Raw genomic sequence first — 26,658 nt, forward strand, 5'->3', positions numbered from 1 at the left:
GGGAGGCTACTTAAGCGTGCTAAACTTTAAACTCCTCACTTTGAGATTGCAATAGTTTGTTGCTTGGGATTCCTAAGAAAACACTGAAATCTTCACAAATGCACAAAATGCCATGGCACATATTATTTTTGGTTTATCTAAATGTGATCATATTTCTCCTATCCTAGTTAAACTGTATTGGTTACCAGTCAAAATTACAATTCAATATAAAGTTTCAATATAGATAGCCAAAAAGCATTTGCAGCAGCCATGCAGCTTCAAGTGTTCTGCCTTAGTTAATTTACTTACCACCCCCCCCCCCTCCTGCTTTTACAAAACTGCAGAAGTACTTAGCGCAGGCCGGCAAACTGAATGCTCTGCACTGCTCCCAACGCTCATAGAACTCTATGAGTGTCAGGAGCAGCGCAGAACATTCAGCACGCCAGCTTGCACTAAAAAAACACACTTTCATGGTTTTGTAAAAGAGGGGAGGGGGTTTAACCTTTCATCTTTTCACTTAGTCCTTTTGGAGAAATGCAGAACTTCAATTTTTTTCCATTGCTGGGCCAAAACTTTGTAATGCACTGCCATCCTCTCTAAGATCATTAAGGGAATTGGATGTTTTCTGCAAGCTTTTGATATCTGAGAAGCTGTTAGCTGAGGTACTGGTTTAAAGCTATACAATCTGTTTCAAGTACAGTGGTGCCTCACACAACGAACTTAATTGGTTCCAGGAGCAAGTTTGTTATGCGAAACGTTCGTTATGTGAAACGCGTTTTCCCATAAGAATACATGTAAAAAAAAATAATTCGTTCTGCAGCATAAAATATGCTAAGATGACATAAAAAAAGATAAATTTTTGGTTATTATTTTTATTTAGATACATCTAAAAACATAATTGTTTTTTAAAACAACACACATTTTTTAAATTTAAAGACAGACTAAGTAGAGTCTAATTTTACAGTGAGAGAGGGCAGAGTCTCAGCGGCAAAAACTGGGACTTAACTGTTCATTTTTTTTTTTTTTCTACCGTGTTTCCCCGATGATAAGGCAGGGCCATCAAATAAGACAGCCCCCCCCTTTTAGAAAAAAATGTAAAATAAGGCACCCCCCCGCAAATAAGCCACCCACCGATACCTGCGCTTACCCGAATCGGGTGGTACGGTGGGTGACTCCGTGTGGTCCCTGGCACCCCCGACACGATCGGGGCAAGAGGGAGCTCAAGCCCTCTTGCCCCCCCGACTCCCCGACACGATCGGGGCAAGAGGGAGCCCAAGCCCTCTGGCCCCCCGACCCCCCGACACGATCGGGGCAAGAGGGAGCCCAAGCCCTCTTGCCCCCCCGACTCCCCGACACGATCGGGGCAAGAGGGAGCCCAAGCCCTCTTGCCCCCCCCCCCGACTCCCCGACACGATCGGGGCAAGAGGGAGCCCAAGCCCTCTTGCCCCCCGACTCCCCGACACGATCGGGGCAAGAGGGAGCCCAAGCCCTCTTGCCCCCCCCCGACTCCCCGACACGATCGGGGCAAGAGGGAGCCCAAGCCCTCTTGCCCCCCCGACTCCCCGACACGATCGGGGCAAGAGGGAGCCCAAGCCCTCTTGCCCCCCCGACTCCCCGACACGATCGGGGCAAGAGGGAGCCCAAGCCCTCTTGCCCCGCCGATTCCCCAACTCCCCGACAATATCGGGCCAGGAGGGAGCCCAAGTCCTCCTGGCCACGGCGACCCCCTAACCCCACCCTGCACTACATTACGGGCAGGAGGGATCCCAGGCCCTCCTGCCCTCGACGCAAACCCCCCCTCCCCCCAACGACCGCCCCCCCCCCCAAGAACCTCCGACCGCCCCCCCAGCCGACCCGCGACCCCCCTGGCCGACCCCCACGACACCCCCAACCCCCTTCCCCGTACCTTTCTGTAGTTGGCCGGACAGACGGGAGCCAAACCCGCCTGTCCGGCAGGCAGCCAACGACGGAATGAGGCCGGATTGGCCCATCCGTCCCAAAGCTCCGCCTACTGGTGGGGCCTAAGGCGCCTGGGCCAATCAGAATAGGCCCGGGAGCCTTAGGTCCCTCCTGGGGGCAGGGCCTGAGGCACATGGTCGGGTTGGGCCCATGTGCCTCAGGCACCGCCCCCAGGAGGGACCTAAGGCTCCCGGGCCTATTCTGATTGGCCCAGGCGCCTTAGGCCCCACCAGTAGGCGGAGCTTTGGGACGGATGGGCCAATCCGGCCTCATTCCGTCGTTGGCTGCCTGCCGGACAGGCGGGTTTGGCTCCCGTCTGTCCGGCCAACTACAGAAAGGTACGGGGAAGGGGGTTGGGGGTGTCGTGGGGGTCGGCCAGGGGGGTCGCGGGTCGGCTGGGGGGCGGTCGGAGGTTCTTGGGGGGGGGCGGTCGTTGGGGGGAGGGGGGGTTTGCGTCGAGGGCAGGAGGGCCTGGGATCCCTCCTGCCCGTAATGTAGTGCAGGGTGGGGTTAGGGGGTCGCCGTGGCCAGGAGGACTTGGGCTCCCTCCTGGCCCGATCGTGTCGGGGAGTCGGGGGGGCAAGAGGGCTTGGGCTCCCTCTTGCCCCGATCGTGTCGGGGAGTCGGGGGGGCAAGAGGGCTTGAGCTCCCTCTTGCCCCGATCGTGTCGGGGAGTCGGGGGGGCAAGAGGGCTTGGGCTCCCTCTTGCCCCGATCGTGTCGGGGAGTCGGGGGGGCAAGAGGGCTTGAGCTCCCTCTTGCCCCGATCGTGTCGGGGAGTCGGGGGGGCAAGAGGGCTTGGGCTCCCTCTTGCCCCGATCGTGTCAGGGAGTCGGGGGGGCAAGAGGGCTTGAGCTCCCTCTTGCCCCGATCGTGTCGGGGAGTCGGGGGGGCAAGAGGGCTTGGGCTCCCTCTTGCCCCGATCGTGTCGGGGAGTCGGGGGGGCAAGAGGGCTTGGGCTCCCTCTTGCCCCGATCGTGTCGGGGAGTCGGGGGGGGGCAAGAGGGAGCCAGGCGGAGAGAGGGCAGTTAAGCGCAGTGCCTGCGCGGAAGGATGCAGCTCGGGCGACTTCGTTGTGTGAAACGAAGTTCGTTGTACGAATCAAGACATAAAGTTCGTTGTGCGCAGCGTTCGCTGTGCGAGGCGTCCGTTATGCGAGGCACCACTGTAATGTAATGTGCACTGGTTCTGTTTGAGTCATCCTGTATGAGATTTTAATATTTTATTATACTCCATCTAGAATTGTAGACAGAGGGCTCCTTTTACAAAGGTGCACTAGCGTTTTTAGTGCATGCACAAGATTAGCGTGTGCTATAGTGCGCGCTAGCCAAAAAATTACCGCCTGCTTAAAAGGAGGCGGTAGAGGCTAGCGTGAGCTAAAACCGCTAGCACACCTTTGTAAAAGGAACCCACCTCTGTCAAAAATAACTTCTGTAGCTACAGATGGAGCTCCTTCAATGGCCAGAAAAACCAACAGTTTTGTGGCATTACTGTGAAGAAAACAAAGTGAAACTTATGACGGATCCAAGATTCATCTTATGCATCAAGAAGTATTTTGACATTTGTCAATAAATTATCAATTTCATAAGGTTTTAAGTGAATTAGAAAGCAAATATTCCAGTTTGTCCTACTTTACTGAGGTACGTTGGCTATCCTGCTCCAAGATCCTTAAACAATTTTGTGACTTGAAGGAAGAAATATGTCAGTTTTTAATAACTAAAAATCAAGACACAAGGTTGTTTTCTGATCTAGTATGGTTACAAGTTTTATCCTTCATGGTTGATATAACAACACACCTAAATGATTTAAATTTAAAAACTGCAAGGAAAACATCAGATCATTACGAACATGTGTGATCAAGTTAAAGCATTCCAATATAAGCTAGTTCTTTGGGAAAAGCAGTTGAAAAATAAAGATTTAATGCACTTTCCGACATGCAACATAAACAAATCAAGTTTAGGTGAAATTGAATCATATCAAAAATACGCAGAAAAAAATTTTAAGTCTTAGAACTGAGTTTGAAACAAGATTTACAGATTTTAAATATTTGGAAGACAAGTTTTCTATGTTTTCTTCGATTTTCTCAATAAATAAAGAATCAGTACCTAATCATATGCATATGCAAGTAATTGAGATCCAGTACGAAGTTGGCTTGCTTGAATTTTACAAATATTTGCCAGCCAGGTTTGAAAATACTCAAAAATTTGCATATGAAATTATTTCTATGTTTGGAACTACTTATCGGTACGAGCAGTTATTTACACTTATGAAAGGAAATAAGTCTCCTATCAGATCCAGAATTAGATTATTGGGTATTATGACTGGGGTAGCCATCCAAATGATTACAAAAATTGGAAAAACTGTGACCGATTACATTTTACTTTCTGGTGGCATTTGTTATGTTTATGTTACAGATACAAAAAAATGATTTTTGAGCAAGGGGGTAACAAATGGTTTAAATGGGTATGGGGTCCATTGACTAATTTTATTGATTCTAATTGAATGGTGTTTCCCTGTACTTATGGTTATAATTTCCACATCCAGGGAGGAGAGTGGGGGGGGGAGGGAGAGATATAGTATAGGGGGATTGTTGTCTGAAAAATATGGAAGTAATATTGTTTGGTTTTCTTGATTACATTGATTAAGGGAGAAGGTGAAAATAATTTTCATGTATTTGATTGAAAGATGTAAGTGCTGTTTTTCAAATATTCTATATGTATTCCTATATGCACTGTTTTAAGTTTGAAAATGAATAAAGATTTATAAAAAAAACAAAAACAAACAGAATACTGGCATTCACTTATATTCACCCAATAAATTAATCATTTTTATACCATCAATCCATTTAAAGTCATTGTTGTTGAGATTATTTTTGATGGTACAATTGAGCGTTTACATATTTACAGTTAGGCCGTTATGGAATCTTGAGCAATTAATGGTTATGTCCTGCTGCTGCTGTTGCTCAATATATTCTTTTAAAGCATCACAGGATTCAAAATGCAGCGTTTTATTGTTTAAAGCAACCCACATTACTGAGGCGTAAAAATGCCAGTATCTGGCTCCAAGCTGCTTTAGTTGTGGCCTTAAGGCCAGCATCTGCTTTCTTTGATCAGTTGTGCGCTTGGCAAAATCCAGGACTAATGAAATTTTCCTCTCCTGCCATTGTAAAAACTTATTTTCCTTAGCGGCACGTAATATTTCAAAAGCCTGATTAAACCTCAATACTCTGAAGATAAAAGGACTTGGACCGCTAGACTTATTAGATACCTTCCCTGGGATCCAATGTGCCTGCTCTATCTCAAATGGAGCTGAAAAATTCAAAGCCAACAGTTTGGGGATAAAGTTTTCCACAAATTTAACCGGGTCCGACTCCTCAGTCCCCTCTTGCAATCCCAATACCCGAATATTATTTCTTCTAAAACGGTTACTTAAATTCTCCAAGTCTTTGTTTAATTGCAGAACTTTTTATGATCCTTACTGCAGTCATTTATTTTTCCTTGCAGACCTGTCATTCTTTGCTCCACAGAGTCCATCCGAGTCATGCATACAGCAAGTTGCTGTGAAATATTAGCAACCTATTCCTTCACACTTGTCACCTTAGCATTAGTATCTGTTACACTGCACAACAAAGTTTTTGCTTCCTGAACACTGCTGGGTGTTTCTTATAGAATTTTGGGTGCTGATCATGAATATTACATCAAAAATTGCCCATCACGTACCATTTCAGAGAAATCTTCAATTTTGTCGTGATTTTTTCTTATATTTGGATGCAAACAATTTTTTCTCCCATAAGTGTCTTATCAACAACGGTTTGTGCCGCCTGGGTATGTCCATGCATAAAATCTAGCCAGGTTGGAAGCTGTTTTATGGAAGATGACATCCTGGGCATGTCTGGGCAGGTCTGAACGAGCTTGCGCTGTCTCACCATGCTATAATGGTGGCTTCCATACACCGATCCTGCTCATTTGGTTAATATAGATAGTCCGTGTGTGTATATAGTATCAGTATAGTAAAGTATAGTAGTATAGTAGCTGTAGCAATATAACAGTAAGTAAGCTTGATGCTATAGACGTTTTGGTGTCGGGCAATATGTCTCGTCGGTGTCGTAACAGCCGCGACACATTCTGCTATATCTGTGGGGAATATACACTTACGCCTCAGAGACGTTCGATGACTGCCTATCATCTGTATTTTGGCTGCAAAATAGGTGATCAAGACAAGCAATGGGCGCCTCACATTTGCTGTGCGACATGTGCTGTTAGTCTGAGAGCCTGGCTCAGAGGTACTCGAAAGACGATGCCATTTGCTGTTCCGATGATATGGCGAGAACAGAAAGACCATGTGACGGACTGTTATTTCTGTTTGACTAATGTGTCTGGTTTCTCTGCCAAAAACAAGAAGTCAATTGAATATCCTAATCTGCCTTCAGCAATGAGACCCATGCCACATGATGACAGTCTTCCAGTTCCGAAACCACCAGAGGATTGGACCTTAGACGAACCAGATGAAGAAACTGCAGTGCAGGGTTCTAACAGTGACATTGACCCGGATTTTGAACCATCCTCATCAGGCGATCCACATCTGATAACACAGTCCGAATTGAACGATTTGGTCAGAGATTTGGGTCTGTCAAAAGCAAAAGCTGAGCTGCTAGGTTCGAGACTGCAGGAATGGTGTTTGCTATCACCAGGTACGAAAATTTCTGTGTTTCGAGACCGGCATCATGATATAACCAAATTTTTTGCACAAGTCGACAGTCTCTGTTTCTGTTGTGACATTGAAGGATTGTTCTCGGTCTTTGGTTGTGATCACAACCCGGAAGAGTGGCGTCTTTTCATTGATTCGTCAATGTTAAGCCTGAAAGCTGTTCTGTTGCACAATGGCAACGTTTATCCTTCAGTACCTGTTGGCTATGCAGCACATATGAAAGAAACATATGAGAATATGGAAATGTTACTAAAGTATGTCCAGTATACCAGGTATAACTGGAATATCTGTGGAGACCTCAAAGTCGTTGCTCTGTTACTAGGACTGCAGCTTGGCTATACAACGTACTGCTGTTTCATCTGCGAATGGGACAGCCGAGACAGAGAGTCGCACTATTCTAGAAAGAACTGGCCACTCCGTAAAAAGTTAGTTCCAGGACAGAAAAATGTAGCACATGAATCGCTTGTTGACCCGACAAAGATATTTTTGCCTCCTCTTCACATTAAACTGGGACTCATGAAGAATTTTGTGAAAGCAATGAACAAGGAAGGGGAAGGTTTTCGTTATTTAAGACAGATGTTCCCAAGAATAACTGATGCCAAGATCAAAGAGGGTATTTTTGTTGGCCCCCAGATCAGACATGTTATGAGTGACAAGCGATTTGAAGATCTGTTAGTTGGGCCGGAAAAAATTGGCTGGAAAGCCTTGAAAGACGTTGTTGACAATTTTCTGGGCAATTACAGAGCCCCAAACTACATTCAGCTGGTAGACAAACTTCTCAAAGCATACAAGAGAATGAAGTGCAATATGTCACTCAAGATTCATTTCCTCCATTCACACTTGGACTTCTTCCCCGCAAATCTCGGTGCTGTGAGTGACGAGCACGGTGAAAGGTTTCATCAAGACATAGCTACGATGGAGAAACGATACCAGGGCAATTGGAATCCGTCAATGCTTGCCGACTATTGTTGGATGCTACAACGTGATGCACCAGACACTGAATATAAAAGAAACTCGGGAGCAAAACACTTTTAATTCTGTTTCATTTAGTCGCTTGTGCGAAACGTAAACTTGACTATATATTTTATTGTCAGTAAACATAAAAATGTCTATTTCTCATAGTTCTTACGTGATGCAGTAAAACCAAAACCATATTTGAGCATACCAAGTTGGTACCTGTCATAATCACCAAAAACTTTTCAGGAATCAAGACTTAACCAAAAAATTGTTGTGCAGTGTTATCAGTGTCTTCATGCTATTTAGCTCAGCCATGTTCTAAAACTTCTGATGAGGATTCCGAAGGTAGATGGACATTTGATGGAGAGGCAGGATCTGGCTTCAACCGTTTCCCTCCATCAGACCCTCCAAAAGCAGCATCTATCTTTGTTTGCCGAGTTGATGCCATTTGAAAAGTTATTTATTCAGAAATACCCCTAAATTTATACTATCAATCGCAGGGAGGAGAGGAGCATAGCGATCAGACATCTGACCTCATCCACACCCCCACCTCAGTTTTAAAAGATTTCACTGCGGACAAGATTTCCTCCGAAATAGGAAAAATAGTAGCAGAGAAGAGAAGCCAAGTGTCAAGAAGAAAACATTAATTTTATTGTTGCTCTTGTTCTTTTTTTATACTGTAATTTTCGGAATAAACCTAAGTCTCTATGAAAAATGACATTTTTTCTTTTTAGCAGCCCACTTAAACTTAAACCTTGTTTATTTGGCCCATGTCAGCCTTTGAGTTTGATGTGCTTGCGCTAAAGTGTCCGATCATCTAACGATCGTCACTAAATCAGTTGGGCTGGTTTAGTGACGACCTAATTTGTGGATCCGATCCATGCATTCGTACATTCTCCAACTCTGCCATGATCGATGGCCTATTACAAAGGCATGCACAAAATTTGGTGACGGCTAAGAACAACCTGAAAAAAACAGACAGGTCTAAGGGGGAGGGGTCTTGGGCATCTGAGCCAATAAGGACCTTAGGCCCCTCCCCATGTATCACAGCATGCACCAACACCCCTTGTGAGGGGCCTTAAGCATCTGAGCCAATCTGGGCCTTAGGCCCCCTACCAAGTGCAACCTGGGATAAGGCCTAATGCTCTGATTGACTTGTACGTCTCAGGCCCTTCCCCTGGGGACTTAGGTGAATGAGCCAGTTATGGCCTTAGGCCCTTGCCTGTGCATCCCAGGATGCATCGGGAAGGGGAAGGCCCGCAATTTTGGAGAGGCGGGCCTGCGGGAGGAGGGACTGGGCATCCCTCCTGCTGTCTTCTTCAGAAAAGAGGTACAGGGGTGGGTTGGGGGGCTGAGGCAGGAGGGAGTGGGCATCCTTCCTGCTGATTTTCATTCAAAGTACAGGGAATGGGGAAGGTCCAGGCAGGGGAGGCACACACAGTGACAGGAGTGAGTTTTGCATGCACTGCCTCCACTACATGCAAATCTTTCTCATGACTATTCACTGTGGATATCCTGAAACCTGACTGGCTGGGGAGCCCCCAGGACAGGTTTTTGAATCACTGCCATAGATTGATTTTAACCCACTGGGTTTGCCAGAATGTTTAAAACAAAACCACATTATTGCCCCACAGAAACAGAAATCAGTTAGCTTAGCAGGGTTTAAAAAAAGGTTTAGATAATTTCCTAAAAGAGAAGTCCATAGACCATTATTCGAGATGGCTTTGGGAAATCCACTGCTTATTCCTAGGATAAACAGAATAAAATCTGTTTTACTACTTGGGATCTAGTTAGGGATTTATCGTACTTCCGCTACATTCTCACTTCTCGAATATTTTACAAACATTATCATCAATAATAGCAACGGTAGCAGAGTGGATGAAGGATTATAAACTCAAACTAAATTCAGAGAAAACCAGATTCTTTCTAGCTTTTCCATTTAAATGCAAAGAGGAAAATTTGATTTAAATGGAATAACTTTCCCTTATTTAATGTTATGGAAGCTTCGTACCATTAGGCCTTATTTATTTAGACTAGTAGTCCAATCACTTGTTTTGGGAATACTCAGTTACTGTAACATTGTATATTTGGGGGATCTTCAAAAAAAATGACTATCACTGGCGTTTGATACAAAATACCACAGTACTCTTAATTTTTAGATTAAAAAAGCAGATTATATAACCCCATATTACACTGAGTTGTACTAGCTTCCTATTGTGGCAAGAGTGTTGTTTAAGTTTGGATGTTTATGCTATAAGGTGGCACTTGGTATGGCCCCAGGGTATTAGGTGGATCAGTTTAACTTTTCTAGTTTTCGACGCTCTTCATGTATTTCTACAATGTTCAATTTTCCATCAGTCAGATTTCACAACAGACTGCTTTCATATCAAGCAGCTACTTGGGACTCTGTTCTTCGTCAACTATTTCTTACTTCTACTTCGTATTTGAACTTTAGAAAGCAGTTAAAAACCAATTTGTACAATAAATTTTTCTAACTGACCATTTCATATTTTTTGTAATTCACCTGCCTGATGTTCAGCTTTTTAAAAAAATTGTTAACTGCAAGGATCCTCGTGGTTTTGCGGTATACAAATGCTGTTATGTTTATATCCTGAAAACCTGAGCAGCCCCCAGGACAGGTGTGAGAAACACAGACATGGATTTTACAGACATGCAGCCAGTTTGATTCCTTATCTCTCTATACGGTATGGTTCTGATCTTCTAGGTTTTCACTGGCAGAGGTCTTGCTTCTGAGTTTTTCTTCTATAAGGGAAGCACTTACTTGAATGTCTGGCAATTGTTGATGATTGCAATCATGTACTGGACATAGCAGGCTGGATGTTGACGATTCCTCAAGTGCTCTTCTTTATATGACTGTGCTTCTTCTTTGTATCTGAAATAACACCGTATTTTCATACTGTGGAATTTATGGGGCCTTATTCAAAGAACCATACCACACATAGCTACAGGCTCATGACCAGCGTATCTAATGCACCGGGATATCTCTCAGCCTCCAGCAGGAACTAAGAAGCAGAGCAGAAAAAGAAGAATGAGAAAATCAATCTGTCTCCCTTTCAGTATTGCTATTCTTGCATCAGCAAAATCAGCCCATTAAAAAGGGGCAGGCCATACAGCAGGGGTATCCAACCTTTTGGCTTCCCTGGGCAGCACTGAAAGAAAAACATTTGCCTGGGGCCGCACTAACGCTAGCTGATGAGCAAAAAAAAAAAAAGGGTCGAGCAGGTCCCAAATTTGCAATCACTAATACAGAAGATGTACGTATCTAATAATAAATCTTCATTAAAGGGACACTGTGGAGAAGAGCCCAAAAAGGAGAAATTAGGTTCTTACCTGCTAATTTACTTTCTTTTAGTCTCTCAGACCAGCATAGGGTTAATCTTACAAGCGGGTATATATCTCACCATGACCAGCAGGTGAATACTGAGACAAAACTTTAGAACTGTACATATCATGTGACCCCTCCCTAATTACCTCAGTCTGCCGAATAACCAAGCAGAATTAAGAACTGTATACAGAAACAAACAGGACTCTGAACAGGAGTATCAACAAATAAAAACAGAAATGCTGTTGGAAAATGCAAAGGAACAAATGCAAATAGCAAAGGTCCCCACAGCTCGCCAGCTACGCCAGCCAAGCCACAGCCACTGTTCTTAATCTCCCCGGCCCTAGAAAAATACTAGAATCTGACCAAAAAATGAAAATCTGCATGCAAAAACATGACAGTAGACAAGGTGGGATCCTATGCTGGTCTGGAGAGGCTAAAAGAAAGTAAATTAGCAGGTAAGAACCTAATTTCTCCTTCTTTAGCAATTCTCCAGACCAGCATAGTGTTAATGTTACAAGCGGGACGTACCAAAGCAGTTCCCATCATGGGTGGGACCCCCGAAGGACCAATACTAGAACACACTCACCGAACACCACGTTTCGACGCACCTGAACGTCCACACGGTAGTGTCTGACAAAAGAATGTAGAGAAGAACAGACTGCTACTGTACAAATATCCACAGGAGGCATCAGCGTAGATTCAGCCCAAGAAGCTGCCTGACCCCGAGTGGAATGAGCTTTGAGAAATTCCAGAACAGTCTTTTTCTGAAGAAAATAAGCGGAAGCAATAGTCTCCTTGATTCAACGCGCAATGGTAGCCTTGGAAGCGCTATCCCCCCTACAAGGACCCACTATAAGGACAAAAAGATTTCCTGATCTCCTGGGTCCTCCGCAAGTAGGCACGAAGGACCCAACCAAAATTCAATTTGCGCAACTATCTCTGCTCAGAAGAACCTGCCTGACCACCCAGGACCGGGAGGACCACAGACTGATTGACATGAAAAAGAGAAACTATCTTTGGCAGAAAAGAAGGCACAGGCCTCAACACTACCCGCTCCCCAGAAAACTCAAGGAAGGGAGACCTACAATTGAGAACCTGCAGCTCCGAAACACATCTAGCAGAAGTAATAGCCACCAAGAAGACCGCCTTAAGAGTAAGGTCCTTTAACGTGCAGGGACCCAAAAGCTCAAACGGGGGGCGCACAAGCCTGGACAGGACCAGATCCAAATCCCAAGAGAGAACTTGGCACCCCGAAGTGAACGACATCAGGAATGGCAGTCAGACGCTGACCCTGTAATAACCCACAAAGGGCTGCAAGCTGAACCTTGAGAGAAGACCAAGCCAGGCCCCTGTCCAGGCCATCCTGCAAGAACTTGAACATGGGAATGGAGCACTGAGTCAGAAGATCATGCGAAAGAAATAGAGGAAGAGGATCCGACACCAGATGCCTCACCAGATCCGCGTAACACAGGCGCCTGGGCCAATTCGGAGCCACCAGAACCACAAGGTCCGGATGTCAAACTATGCGAAGAAGAACTCTGCCCACTAATGGTCACGGAGGGAACACATACAACAATTCTTCCGTTGGCCATGGTTGAACCAGAGCATCCAGACCCTAAGCCTGACCGTCTCTGCAATGACTGAAGAAGCGGGGAGTTTTGGCATTGACTCCTGTGGCCATGAGGTGCATTAGGGGCTAACTCCAAGATTGCACTATCAACTGAAAGGCCACATGGCTTAGACACCACTCTCCGAGATCTAACATGTGACGACTGAGAAAGTCCGCTTAAACATTCTCTACTCCAGCTATGTGGAAGGCTGAAATGTCCTGAAGGTGAGACTCTGCCCAGAGCATGAGCAAAGGCACCTCCTGTGCCACCTGAGTGCTCTTAGTGCCCTCCTGACTATTGACATAGGTCACTGTCTTGGCAATGTCTGACAGAACCCGGACCGATTTGCCCGTCAAGAAGGAGAGGAAGGCTAATAGCACCAGACGGATGGCTCTGGTTTCCAGAACATTGATCAACCAGGACGCCTCCTCCATGGACCAGGTGCCCTGAGCTGAGTGACCTAGACACTGAACTCCTCAACCGAGAAGACTGGCATCCATGTAGCTCAAGTTCTCCATACCTTTTACTAGCTTCGTCGCTCGCCTCTGCACCCTCTCCAGCAGTGTTATATCCTTCTTCAGGTATGAAGACCAGTGTTGGACACAGTTCTAGAATCTCCTTTGTGGACATGGCTACCACATCTAGATGATGGCCTTTTTCATGCGTTTGTGTGGTTAGAGGGAGATTATAATTAAGCAAAGATAGAAAGTTTTTAAAATCTTTTGCTTCTGGATTGTCCTCTTCATCTAAGTGTAAGTTTATGTCTCCTGCAATGATGTTATATGAAGGAGTAATTGAATTATGTACAAAATGTTCGCAGGGTGGGGGGTCACGTGATGCACTTCACCTAAGCAGACAGGTCTCAGCACCTCTCCTGACCCCAGTGCTCTTTAATCGGCTTTTTCTTATTCTGTTTTTGCCCTGCGGGTCCCCAGCCCTTTATTCCTTACGAGGTTCTCTGTGGGCTGACTGCCTAATCTTTCCGGCGTGTTTCCTGAGGTATGCCGGCCCGAGCCTCGAAACCTGCTCGGTTTCCAAGAGGCCCTTCCACCCCCGCTAAGATGGCGGCATCAACACCTCCTGCGCGGGCCCTGAACAGCCCAACAATCACTATGCCGACAGATGCGATTGAGGAACTGAAAATCTACCTTACCACCTTATTTAATGACAAACTGACCCATCTCCAGACCACCATAGACGGGATCAAGGACACCTTGGAAAGGCAGGCCGTGCGATTGCAGCAGGTGGAGGACAGGGTATTTGCGCAGGAGGATAGTACGGGGGCATTAGAGGCAGGAGTCCAAACTCTGGCTGAGATGGTTCACTGGCTGGAGAATCAAGCTGAGGACATGGAGAATCGGAGCCGCTGTAATAATATCAGGCTCACTGGGCTGCCAGAATCGCTCACGGAAGCGGACTTGCGGGTCCTGGTGTCCACGTGGCTGCCAAAGGAAGTCGGCATGGAGCGGGGAGACCACCCTTTGTTAATCGAACGGGTCCATCGGCTGGGAGTACGCTATGACAGAGATGGTTGACCGAGGCCGGTCATAGCCCGCGTTCTTAACTTTGCCGACAAGCATTGGCTTATGGCCTGCTACAAAGTGAAAGGGGGCCTTTCTTATTAGGGCTAGTGGCTTTTGATCTTTCAGGATTACTCCCCACGTGTATCTGAGCAGCGGAGAGCGATGGCGCCTTACTGCACTCAACTTTACCAACGGCAGCTGCTCTTCGCCTTGCAATATCCCGCAAAACTATGAGTACACCACGAAAACAGGGCTCTCTATTTTTCCTCGCCGGAGGAGAATCGCGTCTTTCTGGAGGGCCTGCAGAGCTGACATCCTAATCACCGCGGACGCCGAAGCCTTTGATCCCTGACTGGTGCCCAGCCTTGTGAGACCGGGACCTGCTCTGTGCTGCCTGCGGACCGATTGATCACCCTGCCCGGCATGGCTTCTCTTTTCTCTCCCTTGTTGATTTCTCTGCATCTGTTTTTGCTATCTTTCTTGTCTCCCTCTTTCTTTCCCCTTCTTTGGAATGGGGGCCTTCTTGGTTTCTGCTTCTTTTTACTCTCTCTCTTTCTTTCCTGCCCATACTTTCTCAATCACATCGGCGTGCGAGCTTCTACCTAGACTTACAGTTGATCCTGCTTGAGGATGTGGTGGCCTGCCTGCCTTCTGGATCAGGTTGTCCTCTTTTCTGTTTCCACCTACTCTTTTAGCTGTCTCTTTTCTCTTTCTTTCTCTCCACTCTTGGGGTGGATGAGGTTCTTTATTATTCTTTGGATAGCTTGGGACTGTTGTGTGCTAGATCACCTTACCGGCCATGTTGGCCTCTGAGACTTTGTGTGTTCAGCTGACAGCCCGGCTGCAATATCGGAGCTGTGCGGACCTGCTTTCTATCTGTATGCTTAATATGTTGCTTTGGGGCATAAGCCATACTATATTCGGCCTTGGGCTCTCCTATCTTCCTTCCAGTTACCCTTGCTCAGAGGGGGGGGATTTATGATTCTGGGGGGGATTTATGATTCTTGGGGCACCTTGGGTTCTGTGGGTGGGAGAGAGTCTTGGACCTTTGGGCATCAGTACTGCAGGGGCTGGCTAGGGCGGGGGACTATGGGATATGATCCGAGGGGAACCAAAAGGCCACTATTGGCCGCATGGCACCGGGGACTGCTGATTGGGGGGAGCAATCTGGCCATGCCCCTTTCTTATTAGGGGGGAGGACTGGCTTCTTTTTGTTAGTTATTTCTGGGCTGGTCTGCGGGCATCCCTTGTGGCCCCGGGGGCTTGAGAGGGTGGGTGAGGGAGTTCTCTCCTTCTCTTTTTACACATCTTTTGGGTTCGGGAGGTGCTGGATGGGTGGGTGCAGGTGGTTTCTTTCTGGAACAAGGGATATGAATGTCCTGGGGTGGACTTTCGGGTGGGGAGGGGAGGGGGGAAAGCATGGATGTTTGTGTGTAGTGTGATTGTAGTTGCTGGCTGGTTAGTGGGTCAGAGGGATGGGGGGGATCTAGCAGAAGAAGGACCGGGGGACTGCAGGAGCCATGTCATTTTCTCCATTGCCATCCTCTGGAGTCGGACCTAGCTGGGGGGTCTGCTCCTTGGACTGTTTGATTTTCCTCACCCTTTGGATGCAGTGGTGGCTCTTTTTGCTTAGTAGCTATGGTTAATTTGATAACTGATACATTTAATGTTGACGGTATACATTCCCCCATAAAGCGTAAGAAAATTCTTACTTGGCTTTGGCAGCGTCATGCGGATGTGGCGTTCCTCCAAGAAACCCACTTGTCAGTTGCTGAGCATGAGAAGCTGCATAGAGACTGGGTGGGAGATGTGAGATACTCTGCCTATAATAGCAGACAACGGGGGGGTGGCGATTCTTGTTCATAAACAATTGCCTTTCCATATCCATAAGACCATTCAGGATAAGGAGGGCCGTTATGTCCTGGTCCTGGGGGGAGCTCTGGGGTTTTCAGCTTTTATTTTGTAATCTTTATGCTCAATTTCCACACATATGCTCAATTTCCCACATATCAATTGATTGTTGGGGTGGATTTTAATGTTACCGCTGACCCTACTCCGGACTGCTCTCCTGCCAAGCTGTGCCCCCGAGATTTCCATCAGCGGGGGGTGAACTTCCTCTGCGAACATCTTACGGTGGTGGATACGTGGAGAACACTTCATCCTTTTGACAGGGAGTACACGTTTTATTCTAACCCCCACACTCTGTACTCTCGTCTGGATTACGTTCTGGTGTCGCACGCTCTTTTATCGCGGGTAGATAAGGTCTCCATTGATGACACCTTCCTTTCAGACCATTCGGCGGTAGTTCTCACCTTGACGATCACTGATCAGAAGGGGGATAGGTCTTGGCGGCTCCCCACACCTGCTGGAGACTGAGAGAAGACTGAGGTAATTGGGGGGGGGGGGCAGATGATATGTACAGTTCCAAAGTTTTGTCTCAGTCTCCACCTGCTGGTCATGATGAGATATATACTCGCTTGTAAGATTAACCCTATGCTGGTCCGGAGAGTTGCTAAAGAATGCAGTAATCCTTACCCTGACTGAACGATCTTCCACATGCGCCGCCAACAGTGGAAGCCTGGTTCTCCCATTCATTTCTATTACAGCTACGGTGAGCCTTTTCAGAGGAGAGCCTCATCATAGCGGGGGTCTCCTGCCGATTTGATGTTTTCTTCTTTCTCTGTGCTCACCATTTATCTTTCGTCTCTGTACCTTCCCTTCCATTGTCATATCCAACAATTCTTTTTCTTTCCCACTGTCTACCATCTCTCTCTCTCTCTGCCTTGTACCCTGTGTCAAATCTCTCTATCCCCCTCCATGCACCATCTCTTCCTTCCTCCCCGCCATTATTTGCAATTTCATCCTCCCTCTTTTCTCCTTGTGCCACCAATTTTCCTTCCTCTTACCTCTTCTTGCCTCTCCCCCATGCCACCAACTTTCCTTCCTCTTACCTCTTCCCTCTCCCTGTGCCACCAACTTTCCTTCCTGAAGTTCCTTTCACCTTTTCCCTTCCCCTGCGTCACCAACTTTTCTTCCTCTCCTCCCCTGTATTCCAAAATTTGCTTCTTTGAGTCACAGTATCAGCAGCAACTCTCACATGCTGCCTGCCGCTAACCCGGAAGTCTCCCCTCTGCCGCGGAGAGTCTTCCAGGTCAGCTGCAGGTAGCATGCGGGAATTGCTGCCAATACTGTGACCAGAAGAAGCAAACCTTGGAATACAGGGGAGGAGAGGAAGAAAAGTTGGTGACACAGGGGAAGGGAAGAGGTGAAAGGATGATGAAACCACAATAAGATTTGATTCTGACAAGGCCGGCACGGCAAGATTCGGTGGGTGAAAAGGGAATTCCATTCCTTCTTCCCTCCTACCCCCCTGTGCAGAAGTTTTTCATCTCTCTCTCCCATCCCCCTGTGCAGCACTTCCCGATCGAACCCCCCCTCCCCTCCCGGTGAGACCGCAACTTTTGGGACTCCTAAAACGGCCTGCCCACCAGGGCTTCCCTCTGCCATGTCATCAGTGACGTTATCAGTGATGCGGCAGAGGGAAGGCCCCGGCAGGCAGGCCAGAAGCAGCCTGTTCACCACCACTACTGCATTAGGAGAGGAGACTCAGGACTCACAATTGGTGAGTCCGATTTTTTAAGGAAACAAATCGATTCACCAAGTGAATTGGTGAATAGATTTGAATTGGGCAGCACTAATTTCAAGCTGGGCCACACAAAACACCTTGTCAGGCCACGGTTTGGACACCCCTGCCATACAGTGTTATTTTGGCCCAGTCTCCCTCCTTTCTCCTCTTCCTTCCAGCTGCTCAACTAGAACCAAAACTGACACCAAGAGCTTTCATGCACAAATATCTAATGTTTTGGTCTCTATTTTAACAGGCTCTCTTCTATTGATGCAATTCTGTCCACCAGTCTTCTTTTCTCAACCTCCTACCCTCATCCCCACCTGTCTAAACTCCCTCTCCCTCCAGTCATCCCTCTCTATTGGCTTCTTCCTTTCTCAATTCCATGCCAGTCATGCTTCACCCCATGCTTTATAAGCACATAAGCATTGCCTCTGCCGAGTCAGACCATAGGTCCATCATGCCCAGCAGTCCGCTCCCGCGGCGGCTCCCCAGGTCAATGACCTGTAGTGATCTATTACTCAAGAGCATTTTGTCTTGTATAGTAACCCTCTAATTGTACCCCTGGATTCCCTTACCCCTCAGGAATTCGTCCAATCCCTTTTTGAAACCCAAAACCGTACTCTGCTCAACCACCCCCTCTGGAAGCGCATTCCAGGTGTCCACCACCCTCTGGGTGAAGAAGAACTTCCTAGCATTTGTTCTAAACCTATCTCCCTTCAATTTTTTTGAGTGTCCTCTAGTTCTTGTTGCCCCCGCCAGTCTGAAGAATCTGTCTCTCTCTACCTTCACTATACCCTTCATGATCTTATAAGTTTCTATCATATCCCCTCTAAGTCTCCTCTTTTCCAGGGAAAAGAGCCCCAACTTCTCCAGCCTCTCAGCATACGAGAGGTTTTCCATGCCCTTTATCAATTTTGTCGCTCTTCTCTGGACCCTCTCGAGTATCGCCATATCTTTCTTTAGGTACGGCGACCAGTACTGGACGCAGTACTCCAGATGCGGTCGCACAATTGCCCTGTACAGCGGGAGGATAACTTCCTTGGTTCTGGTAGTGATACCTTTTTTGATAATGCCCAACATTCTGTTCGCCTTTTTTGAGGCCGCTGCGCATTGTGCTGCCGGTTTCATTGTTTTATCCACCAAAACCCCCAAGTCCTTTTCTAGGTTGCCTTTTCCCAATGTCATCCCCCCATCATGTAGTTGTACATCAGGTTCCCTTTCCCTATGTGCATAACTTTACATTTCTCCACATTAAAACTCATCTGCCATTTATCTGCCCACTCACTCAGTTTGTCCAGATCCCTTTGGAGTTTTTTACATTCCTCTACAGATCTAACCTTACTGGAGAGTTTTGTGTCATCCGCAAATTTTATAACTTCACACTTTGTCCCTGTTTCCAAGTCATTAATAAATATATTGAATAGCAGCGGTCCCAGCACTGACCCTTGTGGGACGCCACTTGTGACCCCTTTCCAGTCAGAATAGTGTCCCTTTACTCCTACCCTCTGTTTCCTGTTTGCCAACCAGTTTTTGATCCATCTGTGTATGTCCCCTTCCACCCCGTGGTTCCACAGTTTCCTTAGAAGGCGCTCATGAGGTACCTTGTCGAAGGCTTTCTGGAAGTCTAGGTATACTATATCTATGGGGTCACCTTTGTCCAAATGTCCGCTTATCCCCTCGAAGAAGTGCAGTAGGTTTGTTTGGCAGGATCTTCCAGTACAGAAACCATGCTGGCTTGTTCTCATCAGCTTATTTTTTTCTATGTGCTCACTGATACTGTTCTTGATCAATGATTCGGCCATCTTCCCCGGAACTGAGGTCAAGCTGACCGGTCTATAATTCCCCGGGTCGCCTCTGGTTCCTTTCTTGAAGATAGGTGTAACATTTGCTATCCTCCAGGCTTCCGGTATTACCCCTGTTTTCAGGGATAGGTTACAAATCTGTTGCAGTAACTCCGCTATTTCGTTTCTAAGTTCTCTTAGTATTCTTGGGTGAATTCCGTCCGGGCCTGGCGATTTGTCAGTTTTTAGCCTATCTATCTGTTTGAGTACGTCTTCGAGGCTTACCTCCATGCACGATAATTTTTCCTCTTGGTCCCCCTTGAAGAATTTTTCCGGTTCCAGAACATTGGATGTGTCCTCTTTTGTGAAGACCGACGAGATGAACGTGTTTAATCTGTCCGCCACTTCCTTTTCCTCCTTTACCACTCCTTTCCTATCCCCCTCATCCAGGGGTCCCACTTCCTCCCTCGCCGGCTGTTTCCCTTTCACATATCGAAAGAAAGGTTTAAAGTTCCGTGCCTCCTTTGCAAGTTTCTCTTCATATTCTCTCTTTGCTGTTCTGACTACGCGATGGCATTCTTTTTGGTGCTTCCTGTGCTTTTTCCAATTTTCCTCAGTTTTATCCTTTTTCCATGTCCTGAAGGATTTTTTCTTATCTCCTACCACCTTTTTAACTTCTCTTGTTAACCATGCTGGGTCCTTTGCTTGATTCTTTCTGCCCCCTTTTCTAAATCTGGGTATATATCGGCTTTGCGCCTCATTCACTGTGTCCTTAAAAAGGGTCCAGGCTTGGTCCACCGTCAGTGCCTTTCTGGTGCTGTTCTTGAGTTTTCTCTTTACCATGTGTCTCATGGCATCATAGTTCCCTTTCTTGAAGTTGAACGTTGTTACAGTGGTTCTCCTCCCCTTTGGCATACTTAGTTCCACTTTGAATTGGATCGTGTTGTGGTCACTGTTCCCTAAAGGTCCCGCTACTTCCACTTCTTGGGCAGGTCCTCTCAGCCCATTAAGGATTAAATCCAGAATAGCTGCCCCTCTCGTTGGTTCTTTGACGAGCTGTTCCAAGTAACAGTCCCCTACAGCCTCTAGGAACTCCAATTCCTTTGAACAATTGGAAACTCCATGGCTCCAGTCTATCCCTGGGTAGTTGAAATCTCCCATAACTATGGTGTTTGCGTTTTTACATTCTCGCCTCAACTCAGCTCTCAGTTCTTCATCTATTGCTTCTGTTTGTCCGGGCGGGCGGTAGTACAGCCCCATCTTTATCTCGGTTCCCTTTCTTCCTGGTATTTTAACCCATATTGATTCCAGTTGGTCATTAATTGTTGGTGTGTCCACTCCGATCGATTGAATTGTATCCGTTACATAAAGTGCTATTCCTCCTCCTTTCTGATGTGTCCTGTCTCTTCGGTAGAGCTTGTACCCTGGTAGTGCTGTGTCCCATTTGTTGTCCTCGTTCCACCATGTTTCCGTGATTGCTATGATGTCTAGGTTCTCATCTTTGGCCCTGGTTTCTAGTTCCCCCATTTTGTTTGTCAGGCTTCTTGCATTAGTGTACATACAGTTTAAGTCTCGATGGATTTGTTTTCTTGTTGGTTTCCCTTGCGATCCATTTTCCTTTCCGTCCCCTTCTTGTTCTGCAGACTTTTGTTTATTGTCTCTCTTGTCTTCCTCCTGTGGGGCATGGTCTGTTTCTTCTTTACGTTCCATTTTCTTCTTCTTGCCCCTTGTTGACTTCCCCATGTAGTAGATTCCTCCTATCCCTTTCCTGATTTGTCTGGCTCTGCTGGTATTCCATTGCTTGTTTGACGTTGTTGGTGTCTTCCCTGCACTTTCCCCACTCAGTATCCTTTTGGGATACTGTCTTCCGAATCATCAACATCTGGTTGACTGTCGGCTTTCCCCTTCCTCTCAGTTTAAAGCTTGCTCTATTCCTCTCTTGATGTTGCTTGCTAGTAGTCTAGCTTTGCCAGACTTCCTCCCTAATCGGTCACCCACTTCCTCAAAACACTTCCCCCTTCTCTCAACACTCCTTCCCAGCCCACCACCTCCTAGCTGGTATGAATCAGCTTCTCCTCCCCTCACTGTGCAGGTTCTTTATTATTATTAATAATAAAAAAATTATTATATACTGCTTAAAAGTTAGCAAAAAGTAACTGAAGCAGTGTTCAAATAAAAGAAGTCAACCCATGTCTCTCCCTCAATTAATCTCCTTTCTTCTCCCCAAAATTAATCCCCCTTCTCCCCAAAATTAACCCAACCTAACATTCCCAAACAGTACTATAAAATCAATAAAATTTCTTCCATCCCCATATCTAAACAGCAAGATTAACCTAAAATTGGAAAGATCATCAGCTGAACTATCAGTTGAAATAAATCAGCTAATAAAAACAACCTTAACCTATGCAAAAGTTTCAATCTAAAAAACACAAAATTTAACAGCACAAGCCACTTGACTCTCTTTCAATAAAGATTTGGCCCCAAATCAGCCCAAATCACTGGCCTTGGAAATGAGCACATAAGCCCCATGACAAATTAAGATGGATAATAATCTTCTAGTTTGGTAGCTGATACTTCTTAACTGTTTTCCTTCCTGCGACTATACAGCTCAAGGCTAAATCGTCAATGGACTTATGAGACCAGCATGAGAATTCAAGGACAACTGGGCTGAAGCTGAACTGAAAGCTGCACATATGTAAAAGAGCTGTTCTACAGTTGCAGCTGTAGAATATTTGGGCAGGCAAATTTTGGGCCATGACCACATTTCTAGGTCTAATGGCAATCCCTACTTTATGGGTCAAGGTACCTGTAAAGAGGCAAGTAGAAAACTAATTGATAGGTGGAAGGTTCTCAGTAAAAAATGTAAACAGGTTTGAATGAGGCAGGACCCTCCCAATTACCAAAGGATTATCCTGAGTGGGTGTCAGGAGTGAAAGGAGGCATTACACGACAAAGAGCATCCTCAATCCTAGCTGAATCAGGATACAGAAGACAATTTCTGCATGGCAGTACACAATCACAAAGCCAGCCTCTGTGTTATTTTTATGAAACACAATGCAAACATTCTTTTGCATTCTCCCAAATAAAGGCTTCTAGCCATTATTACAGATGTATTTGAACAGAAGGCTACATAGCTCAGAATGCATAACAAGGAAAACTAGAGACTTGCAATCAGAGACAGAAAAACCCTGATACTAGCAGTATACGAGGATATCCCTTCTCTGTATTCAAATAGGACATCTGCCAGAGAGCTAAAGAGGAAACTTCAGTAGCATTTAACTACCTTTATGAAGAGATTCTCCCAAGGTAGTATATGGCAAGTATGGTTTAAGATTTTTTTTAAACTTACAATTTTGCTAACAGCATAACAATAGTAAAATGACCAATTACAAGCATAAATACAATCAAAGAGGTAAACTAGGAAATGGGTAATTGAAACACATCATTTAATCTACAGGAGTTCATCCCATAAATTACTTCCTACATATTCCAGAGACAGAAGTAAGAGTCAGAAAACAAAAAAATACCAAATTTTGCTGTGATCTCTTCAAGTGACCTTTTGATCTAAATGAAAGTATCCATATTTGGTGTAGATCCAACCACTATGGCTTGTTCAAGATATGTAATGCTGTGTGTGTCAGATCTAGCAAGGAAATTAAGGGATGAGCTGACAAAAGAACATGAGAACAAATTTTGCAAGAATAATGAAGCTCTCTTTACAGATTATTAACTGCCAGCTTTAAAAGCTATATTTATATTAAGATATAGCTATATACAGAAATATCTTGGGAGTAATAATAATACAATCCAATGATAAATATGATTATTTATTTATTTCAATTTATTTCCCGACCTCCCAGAAAGCTCAGGTTGGGTAACAGTAGAACACACAGTTTCTGAGAACGGGGTAATAGAGAAACTGGGAGGGTGACAGAAACTGAGGGAATCTAGGTACAATATTAAGGCTAACAAATAATAGTCAAGGAACAGTGTATAGATACCATAGGCAAGAATCCAAGTGCAAGGAGAGGTTAATAAGTTATCAAGTATAGAGGGAAACCAGGTGGAACAGAGACTTGTTCATATAAAAAACTGAGTTTATCTTCCAAAAATCAAAGCTCACAATATATCCTAGCAAAAGTCTTATCACTCACCTGATCAAAAAGGAACTCATTTGCTGGAGACACAGCAGCAGAACCTTCACTTTCAGATCTTCACTTATCTGTGTAGCTACCTGAAGATTCTGCTCAAACATCTAAAAATATTATGAAGGTTCGGTTACAAATGCAAGCCCAGCACAGGAGCAGAGACATGGGCAGTATCAACTTCTACCACACTGAATTCAGGGGCTTTCAAACTCAAGTTAGAAGCAGGTCAGGAGTTGGATTGTCCCCAAATTTAAAGGTAGTAAAACATAGAAATGTAGAAAAATGAAAGGTAGTAAAACATAGAAATGTAGCCTATCTAGTCTGCCTAACCATGGAAGGAGGGGAAATTAGATCTTACCTGCTCATTTGATTTTCTTTAGTCCCCCCAGACCAGCTCATACCAGCAGATAGAAAATGAAAATTGTTGACTTTTGAGTAATCTGTGAAGTCTCCAGAAAGTCAGTATTTCATTAGCTAAGCCAAACCCGAAGGATTTTCCCTCTCTCCCTCAGAATACTCCACCCCAGCCCTGCACAACATATGGCCCACGGGCACATGTGGCCCAAAACAACTCTTACTGCGGCCCGCACCAGATACAGCTCTCACTCCGCTCTCCTACACAGCCAGCTTCTTCCACTGACACCGACAGGAACCAGCCCCGAAGCTTTCCAACAGCTACGTTTCACTCCCTCTGCCGCAACTTCCTGTTTCTGGCAGGGCAGGAAGCAGCACACGGAAAGAAGTTGCGGCAGAGGGAGTGGAACGTTGTTGGAAATTTCAGAGATGCGGACGTGGAGATGAAGCATTTGAGAATGAGGGCGAGAAGTTGGGCCGTGGACGGGGAGACTGGAAGAAAGATGAAGAGATGGGGAGGGCGAAGACAGAGAGTGAGAGAGACAGAAAGACCTGAAACAAAGGGGAGGCAGAAGAGAGGGGGGCAGATGTTGGACTTGTGGGTGTCTAGAAGGAAGAGAGAGAAAGTGACTGCAGAGAGGTGGAAAGATTCTGGACCCAGGAGGGGGAGAGAGAGAGAGAGGCAGAGGAAGACCTGGAAGAAAGGAGAACAAATGCTTGACATTGGGGGGGGGGGGGGTTTGTAAGCATAAGAAAGACAGAGAAAGAGAGAGAGAGGCCTGGACCAAAGGTGAAAGACAGAAGGTAGATGCTGGACTATGGGAGGTGCAGACAGAATGGGAGAGACCCTGAGGAAGAACAGAAAGATGGAAGATCATAACAGAGGAGGAAGAGAGGGAGACCTGGAACAAAGGGGATGGTAGGTACAAAGGAGAACTGACACTAGATCTGAGGAGGGTAAGCAGAGGGAAAAGAGATAGAGACCTGGACCCAAAGGGGATGGGGCTGGATTGTGAAAGAAATGTTGGATGCACAGTCAGAAGGAAGTCCAACCAGAAACTAATTAAATCACTAGACAACAAAGGTAGGAAAAATTATTTTATTTTCAATTTAGTGATTGAAATGTGTCAGTTTTGAGAATTTATATCTGCTATGTATATTGTGTGTATATGAAAAATTAAAATTGCATTACAACTAGTAAAAGGGGCAGGATCTACTGGAAATATATTAGCAAGGTAAAAGCCTAATCTCTTTTCCATTGCAATAGGTGTGTTATTCTGGACAAGTGTGATGTACAAAAGCAGTCCCAGAAAACTAGGGCGGAATGACTGTGCTGGCACTCAAAGGCAGAGTCCTCCCTCACCACCACATCCACTCTGTAAAGCTTAGCTTATTTGATTCATTCTCATTTGTATGGAAAGAAGATGGATTAAAGTATTTAGGTATTAGAATAAAAAACACAATGAAGACACAATGAAAGAGAATGAAAATTTTTTATTAAAAAAGTAACAGAAATGTGTGAGCAATGGAATCCTTTACATCTTTCTTGGTGGGGGGGGGAGTCCAAACTATTAAAATGATGATATTGCCTGTGGTTTGTTATCAAATGAGTATGATACCAGTTTTTTTTTTTTCAGGGGTCCTTTTATAAAAAGTTAAATGGTATTCTTACAAAATTTGTTTGGCTGGGTAAAATGCCTATAATTGCCCTAGTATCTTTACAAAAACCAATTGCGGAGGGTGGGGTAAATTTTCCAAACTTTTATAGGTATCATCAAGCCTATATTTTACGCCAGGGTATGTATTGGGTCCTCCCAGAGCTCATGGAAAATATCCCAGATTGGTTGTATTTGGAATGGCGACTCATGTTTCCTATAAACTTATCTCATGTTCTTAGTGTTAAAATGCCTAGAAAATATAAAGAGAACAGAATATTGATGGATACATGGAAAACTTTGCGTTATGTCAGCAATTTAAGTCCAAATCCAATACACAAATTAACAAATCAATCTTTATGGCTAAACTCCAAGATTCAAGTTGGCGGTTTTAGAATCGTATGGAAGCATTGGATTATTGCAGGTATACAGACTTTAGGTGATGTTATTTTAAATGGTAAACTGCTTGATTTTTCACAGCTGCAACATAAATATGGTCTAAACAAATCACAAAACTTTAAATGGTTGCAGCTGAAACAGGCAATTCAGGAGGGGTTCCCTGAATGGAAAAATCTTAACAATCAGTATAGTCTGGAATTCTTATGCTTTCAGGCGGATTTCTTGGGACACCAGGCCGCACAGTGGTATAAATTGATATCTGGATTTATGAATAAAAAACCAAAGACTGGTCTTAGAGACATTTGGAGCATTGAGATTAAGCATCAAATTTCTGCATCTCAATGGCCACAAATTTGGTCTTTGAGAATGAAATGTACTGTGTCTGCATCTATGAGACAAACTTGGTTCTTTTTGTTACATAGAGCTTTTTGGACCCCAGTTAGATTACAAAAGTTGGATAGCTCTAAGTCTAATAAATGCTGGCACTGTAATCTGGAAGCAGGGACTCTAGATCATTTATTATACTTTTGTCCCTGTATCATGGCCTTTTGGAAATCAATTTGGTCTCAAATTAATTGTTTATTAGAAAACCATGTAGCCCTATCATATGATA

At 45.3% G+C, this 26,658-nt stretch overlaps 1 protein-coding gene across 2 annotated transcripts in view; it reads right to left on the reverse strand.

Moving 5' to 3' along the window:
* EXOC3 (exocyst complex component 3) overlaps positions 1 to 26,658 on the reverse strand; it is a 127,379-nt gene that overhangs the window by 66,361 nt on the left and 34,360 nt on the right. The window contains exons 6-7 of one of the 2 annotated variants that reach the window (XM_033929702.1): positions 23,644 to 23,744; positions 10,384 to 10,494 (exon numbers count right to left, since the gene is read on the reverse strand). In XM_033929702.1, the coding sequence (XP_033785593.1) occupies positions 10,384 to 10,494; positions 23,644 to 23,744 (212 nt within the window). The remainder of the gene's footprint in view (positions 1 to 10,383; positions 10,495 to 23,643; positions 23,745 to 26,658) is intronic. The other variant, XM_033929704.1, reaches the window with a different exon arrangement.

Source organism: Geotrypetes seraphini, chromosome 2 (genome assembly GCF_902459505.1).
Source record: "Geotrypetes seraphini chromosome 2, aGeoSer1.1, whole genome shotgun sequence".
Taxonomy (NCBI): Eukaryota; Metazoa; Chordata; class Amphibia; order Gymnophiona; family Dermophiidae; genus Geotrypetes; species Geotrypetes seraphini.